This window comes from Geotrypetes seraphini, chromosome 3 (assembly GCF_902459505.1).
Source record: "Geotrypetes seraphini chromosome 3, aGeoSer1.1, whole genome shotgun sequence".
NCBI classification, from domain to species: domain Eukaryota; kingdom Metazoa; phylum Chordata; class Amphibia; order Gymnophiona; family Dermophiidae; genus Geotrypetes; species Geotrypetes seraphini.
In genome coordinates this window covers 56,244,019-56,268,595 of record NC_047086.1, presented here as the reverse complement: position 1 = coordinate 56,268,595, position 24,577 = coordinate 56,244,019, and the positions used below count along the sequence as shown (strand labels likewise).

Below are 24,577 nucleotides of genomic sequence, written 5' to 3'. Positions count from 1 at the left end.
TTTTGATTTGGCCAGGTAGTCTGCTCTAGAGTCCTGCTTCCCTGATTGTTTGTAAGAGATGAATGCTTTTTTCTTCTCCTTGATCAGGTCTGAGATCTCCGCAGTAAACCACTGTGGCTTATTGTTCCTTCGCCGTTTACTTACTGATTTTACATAGCGGTTTGTTGCTTCTTGTATGGTTGCTTTCAAAGTCGACCACATGTCTTCCACGTTATCGGTTTCTTCTTGGCTTTGTAGCGCCTGGTGAACGAAGTCTCCCATTTCTTTGAAATTTGTGTCCTTGAATTTGAGGACTTTGGTTAGTGTAGTAGATTTAGTGAAACCTTTCCTGATATTGAACTATACCATGTTTTGGTCACTGGAGGCCAATGTATCGCCCACCGAGACCTCTGTGACACTTTCTCCATTGGTAAGTATCAGGTCCAGTATTGCCTGATCCCTTGTCGGTTCCAACACCAGTTGCCTGAGGCTTGCTCCTTTCATAGAGTTTAATAGCCTCCTGCTGCTGCCGGAAGCAGAGGTAAGTGTAACCCAATCCACATCAGGCATGTTGAAGTCACCTAGCAATACTGTGTCCCCACGCAAGGTGATATTTTCTATATCTTCGATTATTTCCATATCCAGGTCATCCTGTTGTCTTGGGGGTCTGTAAATTACGCCAAGATACAAGCATTTGTCCTTCCCCTGGCCAAATTAACCCAAAGGGATTCCCCAGTATACTGGACATCTGAGATTCTCATGACCTTAATGTCATCTTTAGTATATAATGCTACACCCCCTCCCTTCCTACCCTCTCTGTCCCGGCGAAGCAAGTTGTAACCCGGTATGACCATGTCCCACCCGTGGGAGTCTGTGAGCCAGGTTTCGGATATCGCCACCACATCCAGGTCGGCATTCCTTATTTCTGTTTCCAATTCCAGGATCTTGTTTCCTAAACTGTGTGCGTTGACGTACATAGCTCTCCATGTTATATTTTTGTTATGTCTCAGTGGGGATATTCCTGTTTGAGCTATTTGAACACCTTTAGCATTGTTTGTGTTATTTGTGCTTTCCTGAGGCTCAGAACCACAATGTGTACTCCCCATATACCCAGAACTACAGTGTGTACTCCCCCTAGACCCGGAATTACAATGTGACCCATAAATATGATGTGACCCTACTCCCGACTCAAAAGTGTGTGCACTCACCCCTGACCCAGAATTTCGGTGTCTACTTTCCTCAGCCTCATAAATGTATTGGCATTTTAGTTCGCCTGGTATGTTGTTTGTGCCTGTACCCTCCCCCGACTTACCTAGTTTAAAGCCCTGTGGAGTAGGTGGGCTAGGTGGTGTCCAAGGACATTCTTCCCTCTTCTGGTTAGGTGTAGCCCGTCGTGTCCCTGTAGTCCTTGCAATGCTTCTCCATGGTGCAGAAATCCGAAGTTCATCTCCTTGCACCATCCTCGCAGCCAGTCGTTCGCCCTTTGTATTCGATCCTCTCTGGCTCTGCCCTTGCCCCTCACTGGGAGAATCGAGGAGAAGACTACCTGCGCATCCATCCTCCTCAGCTTCTCCCCCAGGGCCCTGAAGTCTTCAGGTATGCTGTCCGGGCTGCTCCTTGCGGTGTCGTTGGTTCCGACGTGGATTAGAACCATGGGGAAGTGGTCTCGGGGCTTGATGAGTCTGTCAATGCAAGCAGTGACATCCCGGATCCTGCTAGAAACCAGGCTCTATCCAGTGGCGAGACTGGAATTATCTTTTACAGTCTTGCTGGGTTAGATAGACTCTAGTTTTGTATGGACGGGAACGTTAGGTGATAAGCTCTAATAAATTGCTGCTAATTTCAGGAATCAGTATTGTAAGGAAGTATATTTTGTGTAAGAATTAATCATATATTTACTAAATTACTTAGTGATTACTGTGTACTAATTGTGTGCTGATATTTACATATATGTATTCAGAGATATTGTGAATAATTATTTGTTATTTACTGCTGGCTAGATGTGAATATATTTTTCTATCTTTATAATAATATCTATTTTAGATATTTTGGATCTGTCTTTACTCGTTTAAGAAGGCATAGGGCGTAACTCGGCTGCAGTGGTGTAATCCTAGACACGAGGTGTCTATGTGACAGATGTTTATCTTCACTAATTAGTTTATTACACTATAAATCTGCCTACAAACCTGCTAGCAATAGAAAAAGGATCTAAAAGCAGCCCTATCAGCTCCTCATTCAACAACTCAGATAATTAACACCAGAAGCAATCTTAATATGGAGATCCCAAAGCAAAGGATGAGTCCTGAACCACATATAAGATATACATTCATGTGGAAAAAATTAGGACACCCCATGAAATATTCAGTTCTTTCTTATGAAATGTTAACATATTGATGACAAATCTTTTTTTTTTTAATCTCTGGAAAGAAAGTGATGTAATTGCAGGTAAACTACAAAACTTTTCCTTGATTTAATCATGAAACAAAAGATATCCACAAAAATATATTATTCTAACTGAGGAATAAATTAGGACACCCCCATATATCCTCCCACTTAAAGTGGCTCAAATCACACACAGGTATATCACATCAGGTGCACATGATTAGAACATCGTTACTCAGCATTTTGAAGGAGGTTTACCCTACTTAAACCTCAGACATTTAGTTTGGTGTGCTCATGACTGCTGCAGTGAGAGTGAACACCATGGTGAGATCAAAGAGCTGTTTCAGGCCTTCAGAAAGACTGTAGCGGTTTATAAGTCTGGTAAGGGATCTAAAAAGACTTAGAAAGAATTTGATATTAGCCATTCCATGGTCCTGAAAATAGTGTACAAGTGGAGGACTTTCCAAACAACTGCCAACATGCCCAGGTCTGGCTGTCCAAGCATGTTGACCCTCAGATCAGACCGCAAGATGCTAAAAGAAGTCTCCAAAAACTCTAAAATATCATTATGGGACTTACAGCAGGCTCTTGCTACTGTTGATGTGAAAGTGCATGCCTCTACAATCAGAAAGAGGCTGCACAAATTTAACTTGCATGGGAGGTGTGTAAGGAGGAAACCTTTGCTCTCTAAGAAAAACATCAAACCAGACTGAAGTTTGCCAGAGAGAACGAAGACAAACACAAGGACTTCTGGAATAGTGTTCTATGGAAAGATGAGTCTAAAATTGAGTTATTTGGACACCAGAAGAGAGGACATGTTTGGCGTACAGCATTTCAGGAAAAGAAGCTCATACCAACTGTCAATCATAGAGGTGGAAGTGTCATGGTTTGGGGATGCTTTGCTGCAGCAGGACCTGGCCAGCTCACCATCATAGAATCCACCATGTATCAGAGGATGCTTGAAGAACATGTGAGACCATCTATTAAAAAATTAAAGCTGAAGCGGAACTGGACCCTGCAACACGACAATGACCTAAAACATACCAGTAAATCCACCAAAGACTGGGTGAAAACTAAGAAATTGAGAGTCCTGGAGTGGTCGAGTCAAAGCCCTGATTTTAATCCCATTGCGATGATTTGGGGTGATTTGAAATGGGCTGTACATGCAAGAAACCCCTCAAACATCTCACAGCTGAAAAAATTCTGCATTTAGGAGTGGGCTAAACTTTCCTCAGACTGATGTCAGAGATTGGTAGATGGCTACAAGAAGTGTCTCACTGCAGCTATTTCAGCCAAAGGAGGTAATACTAGCTATTAGGGTGTCCTAATTTACTCCTCACCTTTTTGTGGATATCTTTTGTTTCATGAGTAAATCAAGGAAAATTTTTGTTGTTTATCTGCAATTACATCACTTTCTTTTCTAGAGATTAAAAAAAGAAAAAAGATTTGACATCAATATGTGAATATTTAGAAAGAACTGAATATTTCATGTTGGTGTCCTAATTTTTTTACAGAGAAAGAGAGAGGTTTAAATATCCTTCCATCAGATTATTAGATTATTTCTATGGTGCTGTTCTGAATGCTTCAGCATATGCTGGTTACATCAGGGTAATAGGAAGAGAGGATAATGTTGAAGTAAGGTGTCAGACTGACAAATTCACACAAAAGGAGTTGCAGCAGGCTATGAAAAACCGTCAATGCTGATCTCACAAATATATAATTGAGCTTTTCTCTTTTGCAACCAACAGACATAAGAGAAACTCACATCTGAATTTTGTTTTTCCGCCTGTTAGAGGATGTAAATTAAAAAAAAAACATCATCAAAATCTTTTTTCATATCAAGCAGCGTTATGGGGTAAGGATTTAGAACAATTGCTTTTGCTTACTGACACCTATGGAGAATTTAGGAGACATCTGTTTCAAAGTATTTAGGCAGCTAATTCGTAAAAATTTTATTATGCACTATTTTGATCATTTTAGTGTCTCTAATTATTGGCTTTTAACTTTTTTAGTTCTATTCAACTTCTTTTATTGTTTATTTTTTTTTAAACTATTGTAAACCGCATAGAACTTTACGGCCTTGCGGTATATAAACTGATTATTATTATTACCATCAAAACCAGGAAAGGCAAATCATAGAAAACTTTTTTTAAGTCAGTCACAGATGTTGCCATACCTTGCTGGGTCACAAGAGAGACTGTGCAAGAAGCCATCAGATCTGCAGTCCTTATTCAGAGTGCTTTGGTGCCAACTGAGCTGGATTGCAATGGGAACGGTACTGCTGATTGTAAGGGTACCATTTGTGGTGGCATCGTTGTCCTCATAATAGGTTTCAGTAATGACTGACTGAAGGATGCTGTCTATGTCAATAGTTCTCTATCATTGATGTCAAGTTTCCAAGTTTATTAAAATTTGATATACCGCTTATAATAGCTATCTAAGCGGTGCACTGCTGTGGGATCCAATCTCTTTGATGGATGGGTTTTCTAGGGAATCACACTAAGGAGAGAAGTACCAATGAAGATTCACTCTTAGGTGTGGATTAGCTTCTGCTCTGAGTTGATTTTGATTTATTTATAGTCAAACTCAATGATGTATACATGCTTATGTGTATCTTTATGTGTGGGTGGGGAGCAGGGGGGACACTACAGCCTCCATCTTGTAGGCCCTGAACTGTGAGGCTTTCACTGGCATCTGTACCTAACAGAGGCAGTCAGTGACATAATGGTCAGATTCTAGGCAATTTTATCAGATACTACAGGATTCCTCTCACATTTGAATCTTTTAAACCCATTGATGAGGTCTGTTATTGGAAACTCATTTTTTATTTGAGGTGGGGGGGGGTAAAGAGGAAGAAGATGTGAAAAAAAGTCAGGTTTTTTTTGTTGGAGTAGACAGAACAAAGCTTGATGGGAAGGCAAATGCATAAGAGAGAAAAACCTGAGTGGCAAGTGGAAAATAGAAGAAATATACTGTGAGCAAAAACTGAATTCATGCAGTAGTTCAATCAGAAGCAGACCGAAGATATCTAAGGCGGAGGCTATGCAGTAACTACCATACAAATATGTAAAACCACCTTGGGTTTTCAATTAGAACAGCACAAATCTTTGTTGGTGTTGTCAAATGAGACCACACAATAGCAGGTCTGATTTCAACAAGCCTGTTGACAGAGAACAATGAGTTGAGACACTGTTAGCAACTCTTAACACAAACAAAAACCCCAAAATCTAACAACCACTATAACATTGATTAGATTGAAAGAAATAAGACATGAAAACAGTATTTCACATCTCTGATTTCATACTGAAAGAAATCTTTAGATTTATGTAACTGAAATCACTGCAACTTTAGATACAAATATCTTCTTGCAAAGAGAATCTTACCTGAACTAAGTATTTCTGGCTCCCATACATTACATACTGAGGTGCCAGACTATAGATCATATAGTTAGTATGTAGAACAATCAACAGAAGAATCATGCAGAGAAACAGAAGTGCTTGGGGACGAGTTCGGCCTCGTCTAATCTTGTATAACTGGAAGAAATGGAAAAGAGAATTAAACACAAAATTACTATAAAATGATCAGTCAAATATATAACAGTAATTTTGGCATTCACATGTGCATTTTATAGAATGACTATTATTCTTTCTTTTATGAATTATAGTTTTATAGTTGTCATTTATTGAAAATCATCATACACAGTACTAGAAACAAGGGCCCCTTAAATTAAAATATCTGGTGTTTGGTACAGTAATACCATTGAAGATACTTTTAGATACAATAGTGAAACTATTTTAAAAATAGCTGCAGATCTCAATTCATGGTCTCCACTGTTTTTATCCTGTTGGGGCAGAACAGAAGCCATCAGAATGGTTCTTGCACCTAAGGTTAATTACATCCTTATTATGATTCCTATTTCTTTTCCTGCCTTTCCTTATATGAAAATCGATGCTTTAATTTCCAAATTTTTACGGCATAACTCTACTCCACATATTGCATTACAAAACTTAAATTGTCTTGTTCATCATGAGGTATAAACTTACCAAATTTCTAGTTTTAACATTTAGCTTTTCAAATTTCAGAAGCTAAATACTGGTCCTTAAATGATCCTAGTATTTTTCCTCCTAGATGGTTACATTTTGAAAAGGATTTGATGGTCAATATTCCTTTGCATCTTTAACCTCCATGGATAGATTTAAATACAGATCTTGTATTTTGAAAATGACTTCTCATACCATCAACACTGTAATGCATCATTTACATGAGAAATGGATGTATATTACACTTATTTCTCTATGGTATAACTCTAGATTTAACTGTAACGTGTTATATAAATTCAGAAAAGAGGGGGAGGGGGGTAGAGGGGTATTCTCTCCATAAGACGCACCCTTATTTCCACCCACTTTTTTGGGGAAGAAAAAGTGTGTCTTATAGAGCAAAAAATACGGTATTTAAGTTTTGATATATCACTCATTATAAAACTGAGCAGTGTACAATAAGTACGCAATAACAAAATGAACTGTTACAAGGCCAGCATATATCAGCTGTTTTATGTGAAAGCTTTCCAAGTTTAGGAGTCCAATAATAAATAAAGAAGATTGCAATAAAGTTGCAAAGAAGGGTAAATGGATATAGTCCAAAAATGTTCCTACTCTGAAGAGGTTAATTGTAAGTCCAATTGTGTATTCCAGTAATGATCAATCCCAAACCGCTTTGAATCCTGAAGGATTTTATATATAATAGATGCTGATTTTGTTGATTGTAAAAGAGAAACACATATGAAAGTAATATGTGGATATGCAGAATCATCAGGGTAAACATAGATGTTAGTCTTTGTTAACTCTGTTGTGGACTATGTTGATATTTGTGAAGGATGTAGTTCATATTTGGCTCTGATAACTTGAAATGGAAATAGGCAGAACTGGGTGATTGTCACACATTTGTTTTCTGTACCAATTTAACCCAATATTGGTCTCAAATCTGGGGTACTGTCTCTAAAGTATTTGCTGTATCTGTTCCCATAACTTACAGAATTGTTATACTCTAGTCATCCAATTCCATCTATTCCAGATTTAATAATTTAAAAGTTTCATATCACAAGTGGTGAAATACCTTATGTGCCTACTGAAAATATGAAGAAATTATAGCATTACAATCTAATCATTTATCATTTACTAAAGGTTGAAGTATTTTAGATACATATTACTCTCAATTTTAGATTTGATTGGCATATTTTATAATTTATAGTATTTGATAATCTGTTTTAATCTAATGTATAATCTGAGCTTTGTAGCAATTAGAAATGCAGCCACTTGTATTTGTTGCTTCTCTCATATACTTATTGAATATTTATAAATAAAAAAGTTATATTAAAAAAAGAAACACAAAACACTGTACATACCCTTATCCAGAAGAACCATATGCCCATGTTTCGAATTCCTGCCATTGAAGTGAAGATGATATATATAATAATAATTGTGATTAGAACACAATCGAGAGGAAAAACCTGAAAAGAAACAAACATGCTGACAAGGAAATAAAGTTATCATCTGAAAAGAGAGAGCATGGCAATTCCTAAGGTAGGATTATGTTCTTACCTTGATAATCCTCTTTCCTGTAGAACAGCACATGATTCCTTATGGATGGGTTAAGCACCTCAACTCACGAGTTGCTTGCAAAAGATATCAATCATTTTCTTCTCTCTGCCCCCTTGTCTCTCTGTGCAGCAACCACTCTTCTCAGTTTGTAACAAAGCAAGTGATAACCCCTAGGAGAGGAAATGAAAACAATGGGGGGGGGGGGGGAGCTTGGGGAACTCCCTTATCAAAATATGTTTGATTTGCTCTGCAAAAGTAAACAAAAGTTAATAAACAACTACCCAACAAGGCAACAAATAAGGTGGAGAGAGAAACCACCTACCTGTGTACAAGTGGCAGTAACACTTGTTCAGCTCTCAGCAAAACAAAATGTGCTGATATGGATTTCAGCTCTAATATGCCTTTCTCTTCCTTGGCTGCCTCGAGCAAAGCTGCTGGATACTCTTTTCAGCCATAACAGACATCTGACAGAGCGTGGCGTAAGGAATTCTATGCTGTTCTACATGAAAGAGGATTATTGAGGTAAGAACCTATCTTTCCTTTCTGTGCAAACAGAATAGATGGGATGTACCAGAGTAGTCCCTCGAGTCTAGGGCGAGACAGAAGAGCCTACAACCAGCACAGAGGTCCCGAAAGCCCTTTCCATTTGTGCAGCCATGTCCACTCTGTAAAATTTTGTAAAGGAATGGAGGGTAGACTATGTGGCTACCCTATAAATTTCTGTTGTAGGAAGTTTTGCCTCCAGGTACATTTCGCCCCTACACATTTCACTCCCGGGAACTTTCACCTGCAACATTCACTGTAATACTAAATTGCATATCATAATCATTAAGCATTATCATCATTACCATTTTTGTTGGCCTTGCTCATTTGAATAAGCCATTGAATATGCCACTGAAGTAAATTTTTATGGCTACACAGCTTTTTGTAGTATTTTTTGACCCACAATGAAATTTTATTTTCATGAAAAAGTCTAAAATCAAGTAATAAAATCATAAAAGTAAAAAATATAGTATTTGTGTATTTAAAGTGCGTTTTGTGAAATGTTTATGTTTAAATTCATTGTATTGCACTGTTAATATTTGAAAATTAATAAAGATTTATACAAAAAAAAACCCCAACAACAACATAGTAGAGGGTCTAGGACAGTTTCATCGCAGCCATTTCAGTGCGATGAACTGTTCAAGATGAATCTGATTCTCCCCTTGCAACATTACCAATGCTCCCCCCCCAAAAAAAAAATGAAAAATTAAATTTTATTACGATGGGAGGACTATGTCCCCTCCAGCCCCAAGATATGAAAAATAAAATTTAATTGTGATGGGGGGGCAATGTCCCCCGCACCCCCCAAAATATGAAAAATTGAATTTTTATTGTGATGGGAGGACTATGCCCCCCACATGCTTCAAGATATGAAAAATAAAATTTCATTGTGATGGGGGGGACAATGCCCCTCCCCCAGATATAAAAAATAAAATTTCACTGTGGCCTTATTATGAATGGGCCAAAAATTATTCGCCAAGTGAACACAGATTACAATGGCATGTTCAGATGAACAAACAACGGCAAAATGAGAGGTAAATGCTGGCTCAGTAATGATCATGATATTACTATTTAGTACAGCAGTGAAAGTTGGAGGTGAACTGTGGGGGACAAAAATTCCGTGGGTGAAATATGGGGAGCAAAATTTCCAGATGCCCAAATTTTGTTGGGCAGCACTGCCCTTGACTCTACTCAGGAAGATGCCATACTTCTAGTAGATTGAGCTTGCATGGCAAATGGCAATTGCTTCCACAGCCAATGTATGCCAAGGAAGTAGCCATGTGGATTCTTTGGAAAATAGAAGCTTTAGAGGCTGGTCTGCCCCGATGGCTAGCACTGGTCAAGACAAATAGGTGATCTGACAGGCGGAACTCATTTATCACCTCAAGATGAAGAACTCTCCTTACATTCAACAACTTCAGTACTTTGTCCTGTTTTTTTCTTGCCCAAGGGCTGAAAAGCAGGAAGCCGCACTTCCTGGTTGACATGAAATGAAGAGACTATCTTCAACAGAAAGGAAAGCATAATGTGTAAAGACACTTTTGCTTCCATGAATCTGAGGAAAGGCTCTCTGCAAGATAATGTTTGCAGTTCACAAGCCTTCCTCGCCAGTGATTGCAACTAAAAAAACTGACTTCATGGTTAGATCCACGATAGACACCTCAGACAGAGGCTCATATGGCGCTTTAGTGAGGGTCCATAACACAATGTTGAGATTCCACATAGGGATCAGCTGCTGTACTGGAGGGCGGAACCTGAGAACACCCTTCAAGAACCTGAACACATCTAGATGAGAGGCCAAAGACCTTCTGTCTGCTCAAGCTCTGTAACATGAAAGATGGGCTATTTGAACCTTGAGAGGCCTTTCTCTAGACCTTCTTGCAAAAAGGACAGGACTTCAGAAATGGGAGCCCGTAAGGGCTCTAACTGCGTCTCCTTACACTAAAGATAAAAAAGTTTCCACACTTTCACATAGGTCACTACAATCCCTGGCTTCTTCGATTGTAGAAGCATTGTGATAACCATATCTGAATACCCTGTTCGTGCTAAGATTTCACGATCAACAGCCATGCCGCAAACCCAAAGTGTTTCAGATTTTCTAGGTCCTAGTCCTGTCTTGCTGCAACCGGACAAGATCTGCATACTGAGGATGATGTGGCTAAATTGGGGCTACCAGGATTACTAATCCTCGATAGGTTGATATCCTGTGAAGGACCCGGCCTATCATTGGCCCGGGGAAGGGGGGGGGGAGAACACATACAGGAGCCCTTTTACTCTCCAAGACTGTACTAGAGTGTCTAAGCCAGTGGTTCCCAACCCTGTCCTGGAGGAACACCAGGCCAAATGGGTTTTCAGGCTAGCCCTAATGAATATGCATGAAGCAAATTTGCATGCCTATCACTTCCATCATATGCAAATCTCTCTCATGCATATTCATTAGGGCTAGCCTGAAAACCCGATTGGCCTGGTATTCCTCCAGGACAGGGTTGGAAATCACTGGTCTAAGCTGACGCTTCCTAGCTCTGACCTTGGAGTGAAGAAACGAGAAGCTTTCTTGTTGTCCACTGAGGCCATGAGATAAAAAAGTTGGCCACCCTAGTGTTTCACAATGCAGCTGAATGCTCTCTATGACAAGGACCAGTCCCCTGAATCCAGGGTCCAGCAGCTGAGATAATCAGCCTTGCCATTGCCCACTCCAACTAAAAATAAGCCACTGGGATTGTCTGCAAATGGCCTTCTGCCCAGTGAAACAGCAACTAAGCCTCCACTTTCAGTGGAGCACTTTTGGTTCCCCCTTGCCTGCTGACATACGTCATGGTTGTGGCATTTCGGAGAAGATCCTGACTGCTTTGCCTTCCAGCCACACCTGGAATGGCTCTCAACTCTAATCTGTTGATGGATCATGCGATCTGTGAGTGCAACCAATTCTCTTGCACTGGATGACCCTCATAATGACCTCCCTAGCCATAAAGACTGGCATCTGTTGTCAGAATCATGCAGGCCTCTAAGTGGAGAGGGAGACCTCTGGATAACAACTCTGGCCGCAGCCACCACTGAAGATTCTGGGCTGCTTCTTCCATCCAGGCTAACTGAAACTGGACAGAGACTCTTTGAGGTGATCAACATGCTAACTGCGCTTTGCAGGGGATGCAGATAGGCTCATGCCCACAGAATTACCTCTATGGTTGCTACCATGGAGCCTAGCACCTGCAGGTAATGTCAAGTCATAGGTGTTAGCAGCTCCAAAATCTCCAGGATATGGCATCTGAGCTTGTTTGCATGGTTATGGAAGTAAAATTCGACCCTCTTCCACACTGAACAGAACCTTCAAATACTCCAGACAATGAGTGGGTTCCAGGTGGCTCTTTCTGAAGTTAATAATCCACTCCAGATGCTGCAGGAGCTGAAATGCCTGAGACACTGCCCGGTGACATTCCATTTTGAATGGTGATCTACGCATCTGCCCTGCCACCGCCACAACCATTACTTTGCTAAAGGTGCGAGGCACTGTTGCAAAGCCAAAGGTCAACACTGAGAACTGAAAATGGCTCTCTATCACATGGAACCGGAGAAACCTCTTGTGATCTGGGAAAATGAGTGTATGCAGGTAAGCCTCCGTCAAATCCAGCGAGTACAAAAATTTGCCTGGAGATACCAAGGTGATGCTCGATCTCACCGTCTTTATCCGGATTGGTGCATTGACTGACTTGAGATCCAGGTTTGGACTCTAATCTCCTGAGTCTTTCTTGAGCACAATAAAGTATATGGAGTATCTGCCTTAACCCGAGTTGTGTGTGGCACCAGCTCTATGGCTCCAATTTGTAACAGTTTTTGTACAGTCGCTCTGACTTTGGTTGCTTTCTCTGGTCTTCCTGTCAGAGAGTCCAGAGATATCCTAGAGGGGACAACAGAATTTGAGTTTGTAACCCTCTCAAATGATGTCCAGTACCCATTGATCTGATGAAATCTGTGCCCAAGGCTCTCAGAACTTGGAAAGTTTTCTATGTATAAGATGTCAGAGGTCAACCTGGCATCATTGGGAGTTCCTTGAATTTGTAGTGGAGCAAGATCTGAATGTGGAGGCTCTTCTGGAGACCCCAAACCTCTGTCTAAAGCCTTGAAAGGACTTTTGGTATGAGGAGTCCACAGACATATAATGTAATTTTTTGTGGCAAAGAAAGGAACCATGACTGGAACTCCAAGTACCTTGTGGCTTACTGTCCGGCAAGGAGTTGGGATGATGATCCATCATGCTGGTCATCAATTCATACAGTCTTTCCTCAAAAAGCATCTACCCCTTAAAAGGGAGCATGCTCAAGGTGACCTCAGATGCTGAATCTCTTGCCCACTGTCTGATCCAGAACATTCAGCGGGTGGAAATTGAATATGCTGACATTTTACTCATGGCCCTGAGCATGTCTTAAATAGCATTCACCACATAGTCCACCCTAGCCAGTATCACAGGACGGTACACCTCCCGCTCTGTGGATGGATTCTGGCGTAGCAACTTATGGCAGGCCCGCATAAGAACATAAGATTTGCTGCTGCTGGGTCAGACCAGTGGTCCATCACGCCCAGCAGTCCGGTCATGTGGCGGCCCTTAGGTCAAAAGACCAGTGCCCTATTTAAGTCTAGCCTTACTTGCGTATGTTCTGTTCCAGTAGGAACTTATCCAACCTTGTCTTGAATCCCTGAAGGGCGCTTTCCCCTATAACAGCCTCCAGAAGAGCGTTCCAGATTTCTACCACTCTCTGGGTGTAGAAGAACTTCCTTACATTTGTACAGAATCTTTTCCCTTTTAACTTTAGTGAGTGACCCTCTCGTTCTCTTCATCTTGGAGACGGTGAACAATCTCTCTTTCTCTACCAAGTCAATTCCCTTCAATATATTCAATGTTTCGATCATGTCCCCTCTCAGTCTTCTCTTTTCAAGGGAGAAGAGGCTAAGAGTTTTTATAGCCTCTCATTGTATCTCAACTCCTCCAGTCCCTTAACCATTTTTGTCGCTCTTCTCTGGACTATTCGAGTAGTACTATGTCCTTTTTCATGTTCGGTGACCAGTGTTGGACGCAGTATTCCAGGTGTGGGCATACCATGGCCTGGGTATAAAGGCATGATAACCTTTTCAGATCAGTTTGTGATCCCTTCTTAATCATTCCTAGCATTCTGTTTGCCCTTTTCACCATCACCGCGCATTGTGCGGATAGTTTCATTGATTTGTCTACAAGTCTCTTTCCTAGGAGTTCTCTCCGAGTATAGCACTGGACATCCTGTATTCGTGCATATAATTTTTGTTACCGACATACATCACCTTGCACCTATCCACGTTGAACCTCATTTGCCATTTTGCGGCCCATTCCTCGAGCATATTTATGTCTCTTTGTAGCTCTTCGCAATCCTTCTGTGTCCTCACTACTCTGAATAATTTTGTATCGTCTGCAAATTTAATCACCTCACTCATCGTGCTAATTTCTAGGTCATTTATAAATATGTTGAAGAGCACAGGCCCGAGCTCCGAACCCTGTGGCACTCCACTCATGACGCTTTTCCAGTCTGAGTATTGTCCATTAACCTCCACTCTCTGTTTCCTATCCGCCAACCAGTTTTTAATCCACATGAGTATATCACCTTCGATTCCATGGCTCACAATTTTTCGAAGTAGACATTCATGCGGAACCTTGTTGAACGCCTTCTGAAAATCTAGATAAACAATGTCGACCGTATCACCCTTGTGTATCTGCCCGTTTACTCCTTCGAAGAAGTGCAGTAAGTTTGTCAAGCATGATCTTCCTTTGCTGAAGCTGAGCTGGCTGGTCCTCGTGTCCGTCAAGGTGATCAATGATGCGGTCCTTTATCAGTGCCCAGTACCATCTTTCCCGGTACCGAAGTCAGACTCACTGGTCTGTAGTTTCCCAGATCTCCCTTCGAACCTTTTTTGAAGATCGGCGTAACATTTGCCACTTTCCAGTCTTCCGGAATCTTTCCTGATTTGATTGACAGATTGGCTATTAGTTGGAGCAGTTCAGCTATAACCCCTTTCAGGAAGTTGCAGCCGCAGCTTTAAGGCCTAATGTCAATGCCTCAAAATGCCTTTGAGGTAAGTCCACCCTGCAATCCTGAAAATCCTTTGGAACTACTCTTTATTCGCTACGCTGAGAAGTTCTTTTAGTAACTTGATCTACCAGAGAATCCACCTTGAGTGGACTAAATTAACTGTTGGAAATCAGAAGCCATGGGAAACAATTTCATCACTGTCCTGGCTCCTGTTAGAGGACCTTCAGGCGTCTCCCAATGCTCCATTATCATCTTGGTAATCTCTGGGTGTGAAGGAAAGCCCATGGACTGTGACTGGTACTGCTTAACTGTGAGAGCTGGGTAGTAGAAACCTGCAAGAACTCTAACTCTAACTCTAACTCTAACTCCCTAGAGAAACTTTAATAACATGAATTAAATCTGTCAGCTTAAATAGCCTGCAAAGCATTGGATGCTCCTACTGATCTAAGGCTGTCACAGACCCTTGGTCGCCTGCCCCAAACTAGAATCCTTCATGGAGGCCACATTGTGGGAGAGCAGTGAAATTGCATCCAACCCCAGATCATCCCAGTCTTTTTCCAACTGGGTCTCCGGTTCCTGCAGCTCTACTGGTTGCAATGAGACTTCGCTTTGTAGAGGTAAACTCTTCTGAGAGCTAACTGACTGATACACAGACAACCCATTAATGCTTCTGGTAAGATGCATACATCAAAGTCACAAAATCAGGATCAAAGACCTGATTTGGGACCTCCGAGGACCTCTGCTGTTCTACCATATTTCTCCTCTCAGATTCAAAAGCGCTTCACTGGTGGCACCGAGTCATGTTTAAGAGGCTCTAACGAGAATATTGAGCTTCTTGCACCTTCTTGACCCATGAAGTGACCAGAAGGTCCATGGCTTCTACACCCCCACCTCGTGAGCCTCACAGCACATGGTACAAGTATGCTCCTCATTTGCACATATTTGGCATGATATGGGTTCTAAACCACATGACGGGTCCATAATAATTGATTTTTACAAAAATTTAAATAATATGAGGCAGGAAGAGGCTTTTAACACCAAAAAATGGCCCAAGGCCCATGGGAGCAAAACTAAAAATTTTAAATTACTGAAAATAGGATTTTAGAGGTGGGGACTCTTGGAACACCCTCAGTTTTGCTGAACTCAGACCCACCCCAATTTCCCATAGATAAGAATGAGCTGTACTCACAAATCTATATTATTGTGTAGCCAGACAATGTCATTAGTCCATACCACACTTTATCTAGACAGTATCACACTCAATTTTCATATAACATTTACTTTTATATTTTGCTTTTTTTGCATTTTCTTCAGGATCTTCAGAAGTGCCAGTAATAGCTAAGTGTTTTCAATGGCTAAGTACTTATTCGGCACTGGCCTCGTCATCAGATCCACATTATTTTTGTAAAGTGCTCTGTGCAAATTCAAATTTTCAAAGACCTTTATATAAATACTAAAACTTTTCTTTTAAACAGACTTATTTTGTAACGTTGCTCGTATCGGGAGGGGACCTGTCAGTACTCCGAAATAAATGTTTCGCCTGAAGGCTGTTTCAAGACAAGTCCCCCTTGTGTAATGTCCTGCACCATCCCAAGCTGATAATCTCTTCTGAATAAGATTCTCACAGATCTGCCATATGCAGTGCCTGCATCAGTTTTTCACCTGGGTTGGCCACTGTTGGAAACAGGATTCTGGTCTTGATGGACCTTCGGTCTGTCCCAATATGGCAATTTTTATGTTTTTATAGGCACAGTTAGGCACAATTGTCAATCATCCACTAGGCGCTGTTTATAGACTTGCACCTAGCCTGCCGATAGATGTTAAATCCTTAGGTGCACTGCCATTTAGGCCAGGGGTTTCTTGGCCTAAATGAGTGCGCCTAAGGTAGGCACCTATAGGCACTTAAGTCAAACCATGCCCCAAATCCGCCAAATTTTGCTCCTACCCATGCCTACTTGCTAGTAGGTGCCTCAGTGTAGGTGCTTGCCTCGAATTTGGAGGTGCCAATTGAGTTAGATGCATACCAGCTAAATAATGTTTTTAATGGTGTTTTCAATTATCAGTGCCAATCAAAAAAATTAAGCTAGGTGCCTAGATCGGCATCTTTTATAGAATCTGAGCCTAAAAGGCTTGGAATAAAAGGAGAGGTGGTATTATTAGGTGACTAATCTGCCAAGCATGGATAGAAGTCTTCCTTATAAAGAGCTGTAAAGTAGTAGAGAAGTCATGTACACTCTATAGCAGAGGTGTCAAAGTCCCTCCTCAAGGGCCGCAATCCAGTCGGTTTTTCTGGATTTCCCCAATGAATATGCATGAGGTCAATTTGCATGCACTGCTTTCATTGTATGCTAATAGATCTCATGCATATTCATTGAGAAAATCCTGAAAACCTGACTGGATTGCGGCCCTTGAGGAGGGACTTTGACACTCCTGCTCTATAGGGAGCTCTTCTCATAGAAATGATGATAGAACCTAGCAGAGAAACGGATGAGACTAGATCTACAGCAGTACTCAGAAATGGAAACAATGTCTCTAAAGTTTGGGTGGGTGTCCATTTAACCAACAGTGACCATCAAGCAGTATAAGCTGACAAAGCCAAGGCAGAAAAGGGACACACAAAATTCAAAACCCTCAATGTGTCCTCTCCCACAAAATTTGGTTCCATTCTGTTTTCAGTGGCTTATTTTACTCCCAGATGGTCAAAATCTTAAAGAAGTGTTGCATGAACAGACTGTGATTTGAGTCTCCAAATATTTTAAGGGAAAACTTCAATCAGGTACTACAATAAAAATATAATTACACCACATGGACCTTGATCTAATGTAGTTTAATCCTAAATGTCATTAAAAAAGTACAGTTAAGCCTATAAAATAACATGATCAACTCAATTATTCAGAAATGTCTGAATACTAACCGTTTGTAGAACAGGTAAAATCATATTTAATGGGTTGGTCAGGTTGGTTCCAAAGATTATAAATCCTGAACGCATGCCAGTCGAGTGAAGAGCTTTATCCAGGCTATAAAAAAAATTAGGGATAACAATTCCGTTTAGTATGATACATGGGAAGATAGAAGATTATTGGAGGTAAGAACCTTTCTAGTAGAAAGGCATATAATAATAATTCATTTTCTTATATACCGCCCCACCAGCAGTTCTAGGTGGTTCACAACAGTAAGACTGAACATTTCAGTTAGTAATACAATTTCAAAAAAACAACTATCATAACTACTACATTATTAAATACATAATCAGATAAAAATACATTTAAAATATAATAAAAAGTACATTTAAAATGTGGAACCTAAAAAGAATACATCTAAAAGTCTCAACAATCTTGTTTATCAAATAGATATGTTTTCAATAATTTCTTAAATATAGGATAAGAACTGGTTTGAACAGTCAACGGAATCATCCAGGAGTTCATCTTCCCCGCCTGATATTCCAATGTCCTGTCCAAAAAAGTCTTGTAACAGCAGGCCCTTGGGGTAGGGAAGAGGAACATACCTGGATTTCTGGTAAATTTTAATGAAGTGAACAATTTCAAATAAAATACAAAATAAGAAGGTAATAAACCAAAAAGAGACTATGAATTTTGAACCAATGGGTTATTCACCTCTAATCATGAGTTATGTATAAGACATCATCTACAGTTTTCAGCTACGCCTTCTACATCCCTGGGCTGTGCTGTAGCTCCTCAGTTCATACCAAAACAATTGACAACCGCTATAAGAGGAAAAATAACCGAGAGTGGCACAAGGACTTCCCCGAGAAAGTCAAATCTGTTCTGCTCTGCAATGATTACAATTAAACAAATCAATGTTTATTTCTCCCCCGCCCTTATCCAAGGTGAGTCACATATTAACATACAAAATAAGACATTAACATTTATCATACAAATCAATACAAAAACACACTATAACAAATTACATACTTACATATAAAATCAAATTGCATCTGAATACACGTCGCATCAACTACGAATATCATTTAAGGCACATTACACTGGACAACAAAGTTTTGCTTCTTCAATACTTTAGGGTGTATCTTACAGATTTTTGGCTGCTGATCAAGAAAATCACATTTAAAATTATGTACCATGTACCGTTTTAACAAAAAAGTACATTTTTACAATTTCTTATTATACTTTCAGGCTAATACAATTAATTCTTAGCCTAATTCTTAATATAGGCCTATTGCTCATGTTATACCTTGCTGAATATAGTGTGGGCATGTCCAGGCATACATTCAGGGCAGGTTGCATAACGTCCATGGAAATGATGCAGTATGGGCATGCTTGTATGCTTGTATGTGGGCTTGATGGATGTTGCCTGAAAAGACTAAATAAAAGCAGCTCACATACAGGGATATTTTCATTACGTGTGTCAGTTGGGTATATTGTGATGCTTCAAGGCATAGTATTGTCTATGTAAGGAACTTAATTAGTAAGCCAGTTAATTATTAATTGCTATAGGACAATTTGTGACTTCAGAAATATGTCGCAACAGCTGTGATACATTCTGCTACATTTGTAGCGAGTACATGTTTAAGCCTAAAGACTAGACTTCTTAAGAAAGCATATGAGCTGTGTTTCGGTTGCAAGATTGGTGATCAAGACAAACCATGGGCTCCTCACATTTGTTGTGCAAGATGTGCCATCGATTTTAGAGCTTGGCTCTGAGGTACTCGGAAGTCAATACAATTTGCTATCCCAATGATATGGCGAAAACTGAATGTTGCTTCGGTGTGACAAATGTATCTGGTTTCTCTGGTAAAAATAAGAAATAAATTGAATATCCCAATCTTCCTTCAGTTATGCGACCACTGCCTCATGATGACAGTCTTCAGGTACCAAAGCCACCAGAGAAATGGAGCTTAAACAAAACCAACAAAGAATCTGCAATGCAACAGCCAAGCACTGACAGTGACATTGATCCTGATTGTGAACCATGTATGTCTGGTGAGCCTCATCTTATAACACAGTCAGAATTAAACGACCTGGTCAGGGACTTAGGTTTGTCAAAAGCAAAAGAAGAATTATTGGGTTCAAGTCTGCAGGAATGGTGTTTGTTCTCACCAGGTACGAAAATTTCTGTTTTTTTGAAGCCATCAAGACAATTTAACAAATTTCTTTGCATAGGTTGAGAACCTCTGTATCTGCGTCAACATTGTAGGGTTGTTCAAAGCTTTAGGTTGTATGCATGACCCACAGGAGTGGCATATTTTTGTTGATTCATCAGTGTTAAGCCTCAAGGCTGTTTTGTTACACTTTGGCAATGTCTACCCATCGATATGTATTGGCTATGCTGCATACATGAAAAAAACATATGAAAACATGGAACTGCTGTTAAAGCATATCAAGTACACAAAGTGCAACTGAAATATCTATGGTGATCTTAAAGTGGTAGCTCTGCTACTTGAAATGCAGCTTAGCTATACCAAGTATTGTTGTTTTATTTGTGAATGGGACAGCCATGCTAAGGAGTTGCATTATATTCAAAAGAACTGGCCACTCCATAAGAATTTGATTCCAAGACTGAAAAATGTGGTACATGAACCACTTCTTGACCCGACAAAGATATTTTTGCCTCTTTTTCACATAAACTTGCATTGATGAAAAATTTTATAAAAGCAATGAACAAGGAAGGCAAAGGTTTTCTTTATCTAAGACATGTTTCCAAGAATAACTGATGCTAAGATTAAGGAAGGCATTTTTGGTCCACAGATCAGACACATCATCAATGAGAGATTTGACGATCTGTTAGTCGGGCCAGAGAAAATCGCTTGTATTGTTGAGAATTTTCTTGGCAGTTACAGAGCACCAAACTATATTCAACTGGTTGACAAACTTCTTAGAGAATACAAAACCATGAAGTGCAACATGTCACCGAAGATACACTTTGTACATTCACACTTGGGACTTCTTCCCTGTAAATCTTGGTGCTGTCAGTGATGAACATGGCAAAAGATTTCACCAGGACATTGCCACTAGGGGAAAAAAGATATCAAGACAACTTGAAATCCATCAATCAGTGATGCCTCTTGTAAGGGCTTGCAAAACAGTGTTAAGATTCCACTTTGGGAATGACTTTCGCACCAGAGGATGCAGCCACAACACTCCCTTCAAAAAATGAGTACCTTAGGTTGGGAAGCCAAAGAAACTTTAGTCACTAGAGCCTGAAAGCAAAGAGGCCTGCCATTTGCACTCTGAGAGAAACAACCATCAGGCCCTTCTTGAGCCCATCCTTAAGAAATACTAGAACCACATACATCGGAGCCTTACAAGGCTCCACATTCTGCTTAGCATACAGTGCTGACACTGCTTCCAAGTCTTAGAACCTTCTGCACCAAGGCTGCACACTCAAGATCCATGCTGTAAGCCTAAAACGATCTGAATTCCCCAGGGCAACTGGACCCTGCAAGAGAACAGTTGGATGAAATGGCAGTTTGAGACATTTGTCTCTCGGTAGCTGAACCAGATCTGCATACCATGGTCGATGCAGCCAATCTGGAGCAACCAGGATTACCAACCACAGATGGGCCGCTATTCTTTGAATGACCTGGCCTATCATGGGCCAAGGGGGAAAACATATACAACAACCCTTTCACTGGGCAAGGTTGTACTACAGCATCCATGCTGGCACTTCTGGGCTCAAATCTTCAGCTGAAGAACTGAGAAACCTTTTTTTGTTGATTGCCAACACCCTCAAATTGAATGTTGGACACCCTCAGCACCTCACAATGCTATCAAAGCTACAAGAACAAGAGGGCATTCAGAAAAACTAAGAGAGGACAGATTCAGAACCAATGCTAGGAAGTTCTTCTTCACCGAAAGGGTGGTTGACACCTAGAATGCGCTTCCAGAAGGTGTGATAGGACAGAGCACGCTATTGGGTTTCAAGAAGGGATTGGATGCTTTCCTGAAGGAAAAGGGTATTGAAGGGTATAGATAGAGAAATATTATATAGGTCCTGGACCTGATAGGCCACCGCGTGAGTGGACTGCTGGCACGATGGACCCCCTGGTCTGACCCAGCAGAGGCACTACTTATGTTCTTATGGGACAAAGACCACTCCCCTGGGTCCAGGGTCTGCCAATTCAGATAGTCAGTCAGCACATTGTCCACTCCCACTACATGAGATGCTGATAGAGCCTAACAAAACAACTGGGCCTCCAGTCTCAATAGAGAATTATTAGTGCCTCCCTGTGTGTTGATGCATACTAAAGCTGTGGTCTTGTCCAGGGTGTTCCACAATGACTGCGGCACGATAGATGAATGGCTCGCAACTCCAATCTGTTGATATAAAATTTCCTTTGAGAGGGCAACTAACGGCCCTGAACTGGATGACCCTCATGATGATCCCCCCAGCTGTAAATACTGGCATCAGGACCACCCAAGAGGACATGTGGTGAGGCAAGCCTGTGGAGAACACCTTTGGCAACTTCACCAGGATGAGAATGTGGTCTTGTCCAGAACATACACCTTGAACGATGAAAACTTAGCGAGAACCACTGCAGAAAGGGCTTGGGAGTTCTCATCTGAGAAGATATGAAAGCTGTCAATCAGGTAGAGAAAGCTTCAGCAAAGGCTAGACAAATGCTGGGTTGCATCAGAAGGAGCTTTATCAGCCGAAAGCCTGAAGTCATATTACCGTTATACAGATCCATGGTGAGACCTCACCTGGAGTACTGTGTCCAGTTTTGGAGGCCACATTATCAAAAAGATGTGAAGAGAATGGAGTCGATCCAGAGAATGGCCACTAGGATGATCTCAGGACTTAAAGACATCACATATGAAGAACGTCTAACCAGACTGCACCTATATTCTCTCGAGGAGCGCAGAGAAAGAGGGGACATGATAGAAACATTCAAATACATTACGGGCCACATTGAAGTGGAGGAAGAATTATTTTTTCTTACGGGCCCCATGGCAACAAGAGGGCATCCGATAAAACTTAAGAGGGGAAGATTTCATGGTGACACCAGGAAATACTTCTTCACCAAACGGGTGATTGGTCGATGGAATAAACTTCCACGCCATGTGGTCGAGGCTAGTAGCGTGCTCGACTTCAAAAGTCGATGGGACAAACAGGTGGGGGTGCTATAGAGTTATGCATAAAGGATGGGTACACCAGGGAGGGAGGGTTCTCGAGTGGGCAGACTTGTTGGGCCGCCGGCCCTCTTCTGCCGTCTTATTCTATGTTTATATGTCTATGTTTGGAAAGAAGACAGGAAGCACTATAGACTGGTTGAGATTAAATTCCGAGACAACCTTTGGGAGGAACTTGGAATGAGTGCAAAGAACCACCTTATCATGGTTGAAGGTGAATCTGACACATGTGCTTGGAGTTCACTGACTCACCGTTCAAAAATATGAGAAACACTACCTTTCAAGTGAGATGTTTAAGAGATGAAGACACAAGTGGTTCAAAGGGAAGCTTCATCAGAGTGGAAAGGTTAACGCTGAGATTTCAAGCCATTACTGGAGATTTAATTGTTGGTTTGGTATGATAAAGGCCTTTCATCAATCTGGAAACCAGAGGATGTACAGATAAAGGCTTTTTATCCAGATGTATTGTATTGTATTTATTGTATTTGATATACCGCTTGTACATGAGTATTAAGCGGTTTACAGAACTAAATAGAAAAGGCACATTGAACTACCTTATGTGTATGGAAAGCACTTGTAGCACTGAGATGAAATCTGACTGAAGAAGTTTTGAGACCAGAATTAGAGAGGTGTAAATGAAAACAGATGAGAGAGGACAAGTGATCTGGTGCACTGAGTTAAGATTATACCAGATCCTTGAAACGATAACAGCACTGAGTAGAGGGTTTCCTACAGGTTTCAATAATGGATATGATGTGTATAGATAGTTGAAAATTGTCTACTGACTGGGAGAGAGATACCATACTGCGAGAGCTAGGGAATGTAGATTGGGATAGAGATGAGATCCCTAGTTCTGTATGAATAACATTAAGACCTGAAGTGTGATGGGTTCCTATAAACTGAGTTGTAGGAGGCGAGGGAACCATGGCTGATATGGTCACCGAGGTGCTAAGAGAATCATGGTAGCTTATTCTTGGTGAACTTTAAGTAGTCTTCCCGACTAGAGGTACAGAAGGAAAAGCATAAAGAAACTTGTCTTTCCAGTCGAGGAGGAAAGCATCTGACTCCAGACAATTGGGAGTGTAGATTATGTAACAGAAGACTGGAAGTTTGTGTTTGTGGGGAGAAGCAAAGAGATCCACCTCTGGAGTCCCCCAATTTAAAATATTTGATGTAAAACAGTTAAGTGACCACTCGTGAGATTGTAGGAGTCTGCTCAACTGTAATCATGTGACTGAGCCGAGCGGTCAACACCCATCACATATCTCTACTCCCCAGGTGTCTCCTTCTCAGCTTACTGTTATACCACCAACACAAATACAGTAAATTCATACTCTTCATACATTTTTAAAACTCCCGACCAGGTTCCTTCAGACCCTCCTGGTCATCATTGAGTCCTCAGGGTCTTCTCTGGGTCCTCCCTGAACCTCACTGGCCCTCCAGGTCTTCCTGTAGCTCCTGGTGCCATTACCAGTCTCTCTGCCAGTCGCTTGCCAGACCTTTGGCCAATGATCTCCTGGGTCTGACAAGCTGCTTCCTCTTGGACTCCTCTGGCAGCTTCTAGTGCCATTACCGGTCTCTCCGCTGCTCACCACAATCCCTCTGCCAAACACTTGCCAGACCCCCCTCAGCCTTGGACCTCCACTCTGCTCTTCTTGAGGGGCCACCGCCAGTCCCTACGTTCCCTAGCCTCTTAGGTCCCCATGGGTTCTGGACTCTTCTCCATTGGTCCCTCAACCAGTCATCAAGCCTGAGCCTCTCCCTGGGCTCCAGGCTCAACCGGACCCTCTGACTACTCCTTCTTCCAAGGCCCTCTCACAGTTGCTCAGTCATCTTATTCTAGATGCAAGCACTGAGGACTCTCCGAGTCCCTCAGTCATCTTCTCCCAGACATACACACTGAAGACACCTTCTT

The 24,577-nt window shown here is 41.2% G+C and overlaps 1 protein-coding gene across 3 annotated transcripts in view; it reads right to left on the bottom strand.

Moving 5' to 3' along the window:
* The window catches only part of LMBRD1 (LMBR1 domain containing 1), a 275,187-nt gene that overhangs the window by 39,973 nt on the left and 210,637 nt on the right, over positions 1-24,577 (bottom strand). For all 3 annotated transcript variants that reach the window (XM_033937922.1, XM_033937923.1, XM_033937921.1), the window contains 3 exons: positions 17,469-17,571; positions 7,763-7,867; positions 5,745-5,894 (listed from right to left, as the gene is read on the bottom strand). In XM_033937922.1, coding sequence (XP_033793813.1) covers positions 5,745-5,894; positions 7,763-7,867; positions 17,469-17,571 — 358 coding nt within the window. The remainder of the gene's footprint in view (positions 1-5,744; positions 5,895-7,762; positions 7,868-17,468; positions 17,572-24,577) is intronic.